General features: G+C 51.0%; 1 protein-coding gene across 1 annotated transcript in view; it reads left to right on the forward strand.

The window, feature by feature from the left end:
* The window catches only part of ATP7B (ATPase copper transporting beta), a 53,473-nt gene that overhangs the window by 23,574 nt on the left and 17,577 nt on the right, over window positions 1-12,322 (forward strand). Inside the window, 5 exon segments of the mRNA XM_082602058.1 lie at window positions 867-1,028; window positions 3,410-3,486; window positions 4,903-5,077; window positions 6,146-6,379; window positions 7,099-7,190. Of these exon segments, the coding sequence (XP_082458184.1) occupies window positions 867-1,028; window positions 3,410-3,486; window positions 4,903-5,077; window positions 6,146-6,379; window positions 7,099-7,190 (740 nt within the window).

Raw genomic sequence — 12,322 nt, forward strand, 5'->3', positions numbered from 1 at the left:
AAAGGGAGGCTTAGAAGGAATCCACAAGGAAGTGAGTAACGCTGTTTACCGAAGTGAAAGGGTCTTACTTCCTTGCTGTGTTTAGTCACTGCCATTAGCGGTAGGTAAGTAAATGTTTGAAGAAAAAGTACTGCGGACACAAGTGGCACTTTGAGCTCCTGAGAAGTGGTGTTCTTTGCAGAGCAAATCCTTTGCTCTGGCTGGGCCTCGGTGTGTGCAGAGGGGCACAGTGTAGTACTCACTGGGTCAGACCTCCAGGGCCCGAGGTGCACATCTCTGCTCACACTACGGTGTGGAAATCTAGAGCAAGACTATCAGTGGGGAAGGTGAAAACATTTTTTTGAACAATTTTTTTTTTTTTTCTTATTACAGTGTCCTATAGTTGTATTGTCATCCCATGCTCAGGCATTTTATGTCTGTATTTAATTTGTATTCTGGGAAGTGCTGACCACACACTCAGAAGAGTGAGTTGTCCAGCTTGCCTAATGCATCGTACAGGGGTGGCTGGCTCACTTGGAACTGCTTTCTCAGTGCACACAGCACGGGGTGGCAGAAATGCATAACCAGCACAGGGCGTAGAGTGCTGTGAAAGCCCATTGTTAGCAGAGCTGTGAGTTGGGCCTCCGTCTTTGCCATCTGCTTAGTGATTGGTCTCCTGTACGTGAGTTGAGGAAGAACCACTGTTTATATCCCCGAGGCTCCTGCGGGAATGTCTGGGGTGAAAATCTTGCACCTGGGGATTGTGAGTCCAGCCTCTTGGGAAGGAGAACAGACTTGTGGCCGCCTGTTAACCCAGCTCCCTGTGCGCCTTTGATGGGATCCTCTGGATCCTCGGTCAGTGGGATCTTTGTCATCCTTTGCCGCAGATCACGGGGATGACCTGCACTTCCTGTGTTCACAACATAGAGTCCAAACTCACAAGGACGAACGGCATCACCTATGCCTCTGTGGCTCTTGCCACCAGCAAAGCCCACGTGAAGTTTGATCCTGAAATTATCGGTCCGCGGGATATTGTCAAAATTATCGAGGTAAATCATTTATCAAAAACATATTGTACCCACCTTTTTAAAAACAGTGATGTATAATCATCATAGAAAAATGAGCAAAGTATAGCTAAGCAAAAAAAAAAAAAAAAAAAAAATCACCTAATCTAAAATCCTTCAAGATTTCCCATGGAAATAAGGTGGCTCAACTTGTGAGGGTTTAGTAAATATCAGATAATCTGAGGGGGGGAATCAGTGAATGGGTAAGAAAAAGATGGGGAGAAAAAGACATTATTATTGTTTTAATTTCAGATATTCCCTGAGAAACAGCAGTATTGCCAAGATTCCTGGCACATGGTATTAAATTACCTAATTGTGGGAATTCCGTGGCTGTCCAGTGGTTAGGACTCTTCACTTTCACTGCCGAGGGCCTGGGTTCAATCCCTGGTTGGGGAACTAAGATCCCACAAGCCATGCGGTGTGGCCCCCCCCAAAAATTGCCTAATTGTAATTTTTTTAAGTCATATTTACATCTGTGCCACGTATCTACAGACCAAAGGAATGTTGGTGTTGGGAAGAATTACACTGCCTTTGACCACTATACTAGGCCTCCTTTACAGGTGGAGAGTTCAGTCATTTCTCCTTTGGAAAATCAATCACAGTAGTTGTCTGTACTCCCACCCCCATCGTCCCCTCACTTTGTCCACAGGCATTCTGTGTCCTCTCTCAGGTCTGTATCATATCACACCAGGAGAGGGTGAGCACTACTGGTGATCTGAACGGGTCAAGACGGTCAAAACCGAACAAGATAAACTCATAACAACTAATGGTGAAGTTTAGCAGAAACTACTGCTTACGAAATTCCTTATGAAATGAAACATCTCGTAGCAGGCTTCAAGTTGCTTTAAATTTCGTGTGTGTGTGTGTGTGTGTGTGTGTGTGTTAAGAGACATGCCGTCTGTTGTCTGGCCATGCAGAGCTCTTTGAGGTGCAAATACTGCTGTTGATACAGGGCCTCAGTCTTAAAGGCAGACAATGCAGCTTCTTTATCAGATGAGGAGAGACCCCCCAGAGAGGTTAGGAGACTTTGATCCCTGGTACCCAGCTAAAGGTTGCAGAGCTGGTACTCCAACCCAGATCTCCTAGTTCCAAGCTCAGTGGGCATCCAGTTTCTGCCACCCCATGGGTCTTACAGAACAGTAGTGATAAGGCATTAATGAGGGAGAGAAGTCAACTGACGCACTAATCCTTGCTGGCCTCCACCCAGCTGCCCAGCCTGCTGCAGTCGCCTCCTTGTTCTTACTTGAGGTATATTGCCAATGTCTGGCCCGCGTTCCGGCATCTCTGGGGCATCTTTTCCTGATGTAATTAGGCCGGTATTAGTTGCAAAGGATCTGCCTTTAGATGGCCTTACGTGCTCTTTCTTCCAACATAACTCTTAATTTTTGTGTAAAATCCCAACATCAGAGTCCCGGGGTCCCTCTACATTGTGCTGACTGACAGGACATTTCCTGACAACCTTTCCTGTATAATTTTATACAGGGAATCAGAGATTTAGCGACCAGATCAAATAAGATAGAGGGGGTGGAGGAGCAAAACGGTGAAAGAATTGCTTGAGATAATCCCTGAGAAAACCACAGATACTGCCGGAGCCAAGGTCTGCTCGTTGGGAGAGGCCTGGGCCGGAGCCGGGGGACCTGCAGCTGGATTCAGCGCTTCCGATGATGCTGTAGCTTTGGACGGGAGTTTAAGCTCTGACCTTCAGTTTCCTCCTACAGAGAGCGATACTCCCGACCACTTGATACTGGGGAGTTTGTAGCTCACAAATCCCGAGTTTATAACTCAGCATCGATCAGCTCAGGGTGTGCTAAGTCACCTCCCGGCATCTGCTGCCTTTGCCCACAGAAGGAGCAGCAGTCGCCGTGGAACCTCTGACGGGATCTGTACAGTGACATGGGGACAGAAGTCATGAGCGGAAAAACCAATACAGTCCTGTGAGGCAGTTTTAGATTAACTTTCTTTTTTTTATATATATTTATTTATTTATTTATTTATTTATTTATTTATTTCTGGCTGTGTTGGGTCTTCGTTTCTGCGCGAGGGCCCTCTCCAGCTGCGGCGAGCGGGCCAGTCCTCATCGTGCGCGGGCCTCCCACCAACGCGGCCCCTCCCGTTGTGGAGCACAGGCTCCAGACGTGCAGGCTCAGTAGTTGTGGCTCACGGGCCCAGCCGCTCTGCGGCATGTGGGATCCTCCCAGACCAGGGCTCGAACTTGTGTCCCCTGCATTGGTAGGCAGATTCTCAACCACTGCGCCACCCGGGAAGCCCTAGATCAACTTTCTTATTTCCAAAGATGTAAAATGGTTTCTCCCGATGCCTGTCTTAACCAAGTGCCTTCTTTCCTGTTTCCTCTTTTTAATAACAAGGGAATCGGCTTTCATGTCTCCCTGACCCAGAGGAGCCCCAGCGCTCATCACTTGGACCACAAGCTGGAAATAAAGCAGTAGGTAGAACACAGAAGATCAACTGGAGCTCTGAGGGCTGCCTCTCCCCTGGCCCGCCTCTACCTCGTTCGGTGCTAATTGGTGTCCCTGCTTCCTCCACCTTCCACGGCGCCTTCTGCTGAATTAGTTGCCTTTACCCTTGTAATGTTAATCCTCTAAAACAATGCTGTTCCACGGTACCTTCTGCTGTGACAGAAACGCTCTATATCTGCACTGCCCAGTATGAAATGCAGCCAGTGTGACTCAGGAAGTGAATTTTTAATTTCCCTTCATTTTAACTAATTTTAATTTAAATACTTACCTATGGCTGGTCGCTAACAGATTGGACAGCACCTACGTTGGGAGGAAGGGAAGAGTGGGTTCTTTCTTTTATAGTATCTCAAGACTTTACCGGAGTGGGTCGAGATCTAGGATCCGAGGACATGAATTATGGCCAAGTGGAAAGAAAATGGCTCGGGAAGCAGGAGACCTGAGCTCGTTCACTGTTGCAGATGTATTCACTCATTCATTCAATGAACACAAGCCCGCTGTTGTATGCAGGGCACTGTGCCGGGTGCTAGGGATGAATAGGGTGTCACTCCTACCTTAGAGGGGCCCTCGGTTGGGCTGGGAAGAGTGGGTGAGCAATGGTGCAGGTGGGTTCTGGGGAGTCTGGGAAGCTAACAAGCAGGGGACACACGATCTGAGCCTCAAAGAATGAGTGGAAGTTTGTCGGGCTGAGAGGAGTGGGGTAGGAAGCAAGGTCTTTTCGGGGCTTGGAGGCGGGGGCCTGGGAGTGTAAGACTCTGATCTCGCAGGCCCGTGGTCTTCAGATCGGCATTGAGGCTATGCCTCCTACAGCTTCCAAGAGCACTTGGTTGGAATTTTGTGGATGGTGAGGCTGATGTGAGACCATGGCTGTCACCTGTGACCCCGATTTCAAACTTCATCAAGGCAGCTGCACTGTTCACACTGACTCTATTTTAAGTAATAGTTTAAAAGTTGAATGTATAAGTTTATACTAATGAAATGTTCCTTTTATCTATTTTTTTCTTGGGAGTCTGTAAACGATTGCGGTTTGAAAAAAGAGCGGTACCAGCCATAGGCTGAGGATGGTCGGCCTCTTTGGGGCTGAATTTTCAGCTGCTGGACCTCGGTTGCCTCACCTGTAGATGGGAGGTGCCACGTCGGCCACAGGCAGGCAGGGGCTGTGTCTAAACGTCTCTGGAGCATCCTTGGCAGTGAAGTTTAGACCGTTGATGTTCCCCTCAGATGGCCAATGTAGGGATAGAGCCTTGCTTTCACTTTAGCCTTTGCTGGTCTGTCCCAGACATGTGGCAGAGGCCAGTCTCAAACCAAGTCCTCGGGAGGGGACGGGGCCAGAAGCCAGGTGACCGGCGTACCTGATATGTCGGTGTTGCTGTGTTTCTTTCCAGGTGGAAGAAGTCTTTCCTGTGCAGCCTGGTGTTTGGCATCCCTGTCATGGGTTTAATGATCTATATGTTGATACCCAGCCACAAGCCCCACGAGTCTATGCTCCTGGACCACAACATCGTCCCAGGACTGTCCATCCTGAACCTCGTCTTCTTTATCTTGTGTACCTTTGTTCAGGTGCGTATCGGGGGGTGGGCACACCTGCCCAGCGTGCCTATGTGTGGCCAGCACAGCCCCTCAGAGTGCTCCAAGTGCAGCTTCCTTGCCGCTTTCCCACCACCCAGCCGGCTGCTGCTTTTTTCTGTCTTATGACCAGCTGGGGGGCGTCCTCTAACATGGGGGATGACAGAGAGCCTGGTTTCACCGGCAGTTCCACAGATGACCAGACTCCCCCTGGAACAGCAGCCCCCTGTGGCAAGGCTTGGTGATCCACTGTGTCTTGTTTGCTTATTGTTCAGCTGAATTCGATGTTAGAAGCAGAAGCTGGACCACCCTGGAGCTCACGCTGCTCTCTTCCACGTCTTGGCTTGAATGACTGAAACGTGGTCCTGAGGAATCATAATTTAAAAGGGGCAGGCTTCGTGTTACTTGAGCCCTGGGGACCGCATTAAGTAGCTAGCTGTATTTCTAGTGGCAAGTGTGCCTTCCATTTATTTTGGAATAGAAAATGAAACTGACTTAATATTAGAATATTAGAATTAATTAATATTAATTAGGATTATCTGGGGGCAAGTATTTATAGGCTCAATTTGGTTTTTCCAGATCTTCATCTGCATAGAAAAAAACACATATTTACCTGCATATGTATGTGTGTGTACATGTTCACATACTATAGACACAGGCCTTTTTTTGGCCGAAATAGGATAATACTAGATACACTGATTTATAACTGGCTTTTTCACTTAACCATGTACTGTGTACATCTCTCACACCAGTGGTTAGGGGTCTAGCACATTGTCTTCAGGGACCGCATTAGCACTGTCCACAGTATGAACACACCATGATTTCTTTCACCATCTTGAGCATTCTCTTACTGCTGGACATCTAGGTTGTCCAGTGCTCTGGGTCTTAAAGGTCTCCCTGGATCAGCCACTCCTGTGGCCAGAAGTCCTCTGAATCAGGAAGTACATTTCATCCATGTCCCTTATGGAGGAAAAAATAGTGTCAGCGTCGAGGGGGAGCCCAGGGTATTTACAGTCCCAAGGGGCCTTGTCACAAAGGTCACTCTCCCTCACCACCTTTCAGTTCCTCGGGGGCTGGTACTTCTACGTGCAGGCCTACAAATCTCTGAGACACCGGGCGGCCAGCATGGACGTGCTCATCGTGCTGGCCACAAGCATTGCCTATGTCTACTCCCTCGTCATCCTGATCGTGGCCATCGCCGAGAAGGCCGAGAGGAGCCCGGTGACCTTCTTTGACACCCCCCCCATGCTCTTCGTGTTCATTGCCCTGGGGCGGTGGCTGGAACACGTGGCAAAGGTAAGTGCAGCCTCAGGTTAAAGGAAGAACTTTCCTCAGTAACACAAACCTTAATTTATCTGGGCACCATGTTTAGAATTACTAATCATACACAATCTAGGGCAAGGCTTAAAGGAACGTGAAACCTACGTATTATTAGGTGTTCTGACCGCTAATCTCCAAACCGGTCTCGCTGCTTGTGAAATCCCAGCTAATCTGGTTAATTGTTAAAACCTTTGTTCAGATGCATCGTGCAGTGGAAAGAACCCTGGATTTCGGGTCAGAGCTCATACCACCTCTTGGTACATGACTGAGTGTGTAGCTTCCTGGTCTAGAAATCCACGTTTCCACCATAGGGTCGTGCCATTTTTAGCACCCTGCATTGTTCCCAGATTTCAGTGTATCCTAATATAAGAGAGTGGGACTCAGGTCCTAAAAGAAATTAAATTAACTTAAAAGAAAACAGTCATTGGGCAGACTGGCGTTGTTTCTTCAATCTGAAATGTAATTCATAGAACTCAGTTGCACTGTCCACTCAGCGCGGTGATGGCACGGCTGTGTGTTGATGGGCAGTGAGTGACACTCATCCTGGGAGAGCCCGCAGGCGTGCAGAGGGGCCGTGTTACGGAGGCAGCCTTTTCTTGCAGAGTTTTCTCTAACACCAGCCTTGTGATTAATGGTCTGGGTTTGCACAGGCCAGCTTAGTATCACTCTCGTTTTACATTCTGGTTATTTCTTAGAGCAAAACTTCAGAAGCCCTCGCCAAACTCATGTCTCTACAAGCCACGGAAGCCACCGTCGTGACCCTTGGGGAGGACAACTTAATCATCAGGTGGGTTGTCTTTGTCACACATCCTTGATCGATTTATATCAGCCTGTGTGCTACACTTCACACACCTATCGTGTGAAGGACATGACACTAGACCTGGTGAGGGCTGGCAAAGACAGTACAGTGAGATGCCCCGTCTCAGTCCAGTTAAGTAAACAAAGCATTTATATACTAAAAGATAAGCAAGGGTTCAAGGGGGTGTATGTTTGCTAGATGATGAGTGAGAGGTACAGCCAGCATTTCTGGAACCTAGGAGAGGAAGGCTAGTGGTGGTCAAGCAGAGCTTCACAGAACATGGAGTATGAGCTGGGTCTCGCCTGCAGGATCTGGAGGATTTGGACAGGCTGAGAGATAGGGGTTCAACTTGCCAAAGAATAAAAATGGGAGAACTATTTTTCTTCTTTCTCAGGTTGGCAGACATTAAAAACAATAATGCTCACTGTCGTTATTGCTGGGACTTATATAGCATTTACTGTTTGCCAGATGCTGTACTAACCTGTTTGCATTTAATCTATCCAAAAGAAAAGCTTTACGAGGAAGGGACTCTTACTACCCTTATTGTACAGATGCAGAGATGGAGGTTCAGAGAGGCTATGCGACTGGCCCAGGGTCACACAGGAATTAAGTAGTGGAATGAGGACAGAACCTACGCTGCTGGTTGCAGAGCCCGTGTTCTCTACACTTACATATACTGACTCTTAAAGCATATTTAATAACGGGGGCATTTTTACAAATTAAGGCTTCTGTATTTCCCCGGTCAGCCTCCTTTTCCTCTTCTAGGCAATGGTTATCTCTAGGCCTCCCTCGCATCCCTGAAATCTCTCTGGCCCCACCACTTTCCCCTTTAGCCTGTGATCTCACTTCTGACTTGAAAATAGAAACTGTGATGGGAAACCCATCCGTTTCCTGTCACTCAGCCTGCAAAGCTGCCTTTCCCCACTGCACCGGTGGGAGAAGAGGCATCCCCCCGCCGGGGCCTCTGCTTAGAGCCGTCCTCTGTCGAATTCTTAACCATCTCCAGTGTCCCCGTCTCTGCTGATTCTTACCATCCAGTACGACTTAACTTCAGACTCTCCGCTACTGAAGCAACCATTGGTGCCCCTCCCACCGTGCACCCTCCGGTCCATCACACTCTGGCTGGTTTCCTAGCTGTGTCTCCGAGATACAGACCCCTGAGGCCAAGGCGGGTCCCTTTCTTCCCGAGGGCCACTGGGCGAACCTCTGTTGAGCCCGTGGGCCAGTGAGTGAGACGTGAGGATTGAGAGTTTCCGAGGCTCAGGCTGACCAAGCACAGCAGCACCGGCTTTTGCCTGCACACTGGTTTTTAAGTAATCATCAGAATTATGGTAGTGACGGCTGAGACTGGAGAGTTTGCCGTGTGCCATGTATGCTACCCAGCACTGCGCGTAGATAATCGAATGTAACCCTGATGGCTTCCTCGTGGGGGAGTGCCTGTCCTCAGGAGGAGCCCACAGCTCGGGAGGGAAGTACCTTGTCCAGAGTCCGTGGCAGGTGAGCAGCAGAGAGGGGGCTGGGCCCCTGGAGACGCAGCCTCCCGCTCAGCCTCCCGCTGCCCTGTCTCCTGGCCGGGAGGAGCCTGTGTGACAGTGCGGCTGGCTTGTGACTGCTCCGGTGGCTCTGCACGGTTGTGTACCTTGGCTGCCTTTTTTCTCATAAATTAATGACATGAGAGTGCCTGAGCTGTGCAGACGTTCAGATTGGGAATTGAGCCATGAACAGCTGCGTTTACTTTCTGCCTTTCATTTCGAAGGGCCTGTGACGGCAGGATGCCAGCGCCCGGGCAGCTCCACTGATTTGAGAACGAGGAGATGTGAGTCTTTGCCAGAAGGCTCAGGCCGGCCGCGATGCCGAAGGAGGGCGGGGCCACACCTGGCATCTCCCGGTTCTTTCCCACACTGTGTGCCTGGCTTCTGCCATCACGTGTGGTGGTACCGCTTTTTAAGCTAGGAGCCAGAAGACCAGAGTTCCTCCTGGCTTTGCCTGAGACAGGCCACCACGTGCTTGGAGCTGGGCCCCCTCCTGTGTTTTGCAGTTCGTGTCCGTCAGACAGACGGCGGTGGTCACTCCTACCCCACCTTCCTGACGGGGTGCTCGGGCCGTGGTCACACCTGCCCTGCCAGGGCCAGGGCCGCTCTCTCGCCTCCTGCAACGTGGCGTGTGCTGTGCCAGGGGCCCCAGGCAGCCTCCTGCAGGGCCTGGGCCTCTGCCGGCGTGGACAGGTCTGCAGCGCCTCCTGCAGGCCACCGGGGCTTCACGCCTCAGCTGGCTCCTTTCAGAGGGACTCGGCCCGTCCCTCCCTCTGTCGCTCTGCCAGGGGCACGTGTCCTTCCTCTCTGCCCGGAGTTTGGGTGACAGGAGCATCTGCGTAGATGATCAGTGGTAATTTCTTCCCTAGCTGCTACTTGCGTTTCCCTTTGTGCCCTCTCTTCGCGCCCCTCATTCCTTAAATGTGGGTGATAGTCGGGGTTTCAGCATTGGCCCTGTTGTCTTTGTGTCCCCCGACCCCGCATCTTCATTCTCAAACCCACGTCAGATCTCAGTGGGCGTCCTCTGCGACCCCTTCCCTGCCCTCGTCCACACAGCTGGTCCCTGTCCTCTTGATTCCGGCTCCACAAGCTCTGGTGGCCCCGGCCGCTGCCCCTCCCACTGCTGCCGTGCTTGTTCAGGCCACCGGGCTCTCTCCCCTAAAGCCCCGCAACAGCCCCTCCCTGGCTTCCTGCTCCAGCCTTGTCTCCTTCCTGATGTTTTCCACATGCAAACCATCCAGCTCTTGGAGGCACAGATCTGCCAGTCCTCCGGAGGTTTAGGATAAAGTCCGCATCCCTAGACGCGCACGTGAGACTTGGCATCTGCGCCTGTGCCTCCTGGGCTCAGCCTCTGGTCCTGACATCCCTCCGTCTCCTCCCGGCCACCCCCCTGGCGGGTCCCAGGAGGAGGCACCCCTGCACTCGCCCACCCCCCCGCCCTCCAACCAACGCCTTTCTTCCTTCCCCTTCGCCTGACCTCTTGTCCCCTGGTCAGACTGCCTTGTCCTCTGGGGCCTGGAGCACTTGGTGCCTCCAGTCGTCCTAGGACTACATAGCAGGTGCTCAGATCCTCACTAGTTGAATGCATGAAATGACTGTCAGATGTTAAAGAACCGCATCATACACGTGCGTGTGCTTGACACGGTGAGGCCTGCACAGCGGGTCCCCAATCGCCCACGTTGAAGTATAATTAGGAAAACGGAATTATAATTTTATATAGCCCAGTGGCCCTTCTCTTGTACGTTTTTCCTTTGTCTTTTTGCTTTGTGTTAGATGAGGCAGGAGAGTAGAGAAGAGGGCACAGGTGAGGTGAGCAGGCTGCCGGCAGAAACCCTCAGAGCTGAAGAAATGCTCGGAAAAAGCTGTATTCCCACAGCGTGGCGTTTGGGGCACATGAGCTTCCGAAGCAGACATGCGACTGGGAATTCACCAGAAGGAGCCACCTGCCCCCCTAGAGGGCTGTTCCCCATAAACTCAGCTGTTCAGAGTAAGAAAGATATGGTTAATTCAGATCAAAGGGGAAATTCAAAGTTAGGTGAAGCGGAGCTGAGCCTCACTAACGATTTCTTAGAAAGACACCCAGTGGACATTTGAGGCAAGAATCACGATTTTTAAGCAAACATTTTAAAGCTTAGGAGTCAGGTTGTGGGAGAGGAGGCTCTGCCCACAGCCCCGTCGTCACCTCCTTTCTACGGGAGCAGCTGCCCCTTCTCTGACACAGGCTTCTCGTGCCGCGGAGACCGCTGTGGACGGTAAACTCCAGGCTGTGCAGACGGGCCTCTCGGAGGGCAGTCTTGGAGCCTGGGCGTCTCCATCTCTGGGAGACTTTAAACAGAAGCAGAGGATATTCTCGGTTGTAGAGATCCTCCCTTCTTTTTATGTACTGTCCCCCCAGCCACCAAACAGATTTACACATCTGTTCCCAGCACTCAAGACTCAGGCTGCTGCCCGCTTCCCCTTTAAAGGTCTCTCCTTTTCTGTGCTCCCTTTCTTTTACTGTGGCCATTGCTGAACTTAAATAAACCAGCTTGGGGCTTCCCTGGTGGCGCAGTGGTTGAGAGTCCACCTGCCGATGCAGGGGACACGGGTTCGTGCCCCGGTCCGGGAAGATCCCACATGCTGTGGAGCGGCTGGGCCCATGAGCCATGGCCGCTGAGCCTGCACGTCCGGAGCCTGCGCTCCGCAACGGGAGAGGCCACAACAGTGAGAGGCCCGGGTACCGCAAAAACAAACAAACAAAAACCAGCTTGACTTTAGTTACTAGGTCATAGACCTGAGAGTTTTGTCCTGTGTGTAACCCCAGCCCAGCACAGTGCCTGGTACATAGAGGCCGGTCAACAGTGAACACATCCGTCAGGTGATGGTCAAAGTCACCAGCACTGACTGTGGCCCGCTGGCCCTGCCCTCGGTGCCCACAGGCAGCATCTCAGGTCAACCTGGGAACAAGTAGGGGTGACTGTCAGCTACCTCACGTGGTTTGGGGAGGCTTCATGTCAATATGGAGCACAGCTCCTGCACTCAATACACGTCTGGTTTTCCTTCTCCAATAAGGTGGCTTTTTGCACCCTCTCTCTGTGATAGTTTAAATGTAGTCTCTGTAGAATGAAAGGAAGGCATCAAATAACCTCAGAGCCCTGCTTGCTCTACGCCCCTGCTTTTCTGACTTCCTCACCATTGGTTCATGAGCCAACGTTACATATACAGTTAAGTAAATTTGGTCCCTGTGACGCTTTCAGAGAGATGCTGCCAAAGCCGTCCTCGCTCCCTGGATGACTCTATTCCTGTCGTCCCCTCCTGTCCCCCCATCTGTCTCTCTCGCTCTCCGTGGGACCATTCTCCCCAGCAGACAGTTCACACATACTCACAGTTCACAATTTCCTGTCTTAAGCCACAGGTTCTTCTACGGCTGTTTTTCTCTTCTCTTTCACGCAGCAGAACTTCTTTTGAGCGTTGTCTTCAGCTGCTTTCTTGTTTCCTCACCTCCCAGCCTCTCCTCAGCCCGTTCCAGCCAACCTTGTCCCTCCACCAGTTTCTGAGATCCCTTCTGCCAAAGACATCACGTCACTTCCATGAACCAGATCAACCATT

This window comes from Mesoplodon mirus (genome assembly GCF_964341445.2).
Source record: "Mesoplodon mirus genome assembly, chromosome: 17".
In the NCBI taxonomy this organism is placed as follows: domain Eukaryota; kingdom Metazoa; phylum Chordata; class Mammalia; order Artiodactyla; family Ziphiidae; genus Mesoplodon; species Mesoplodon mirus.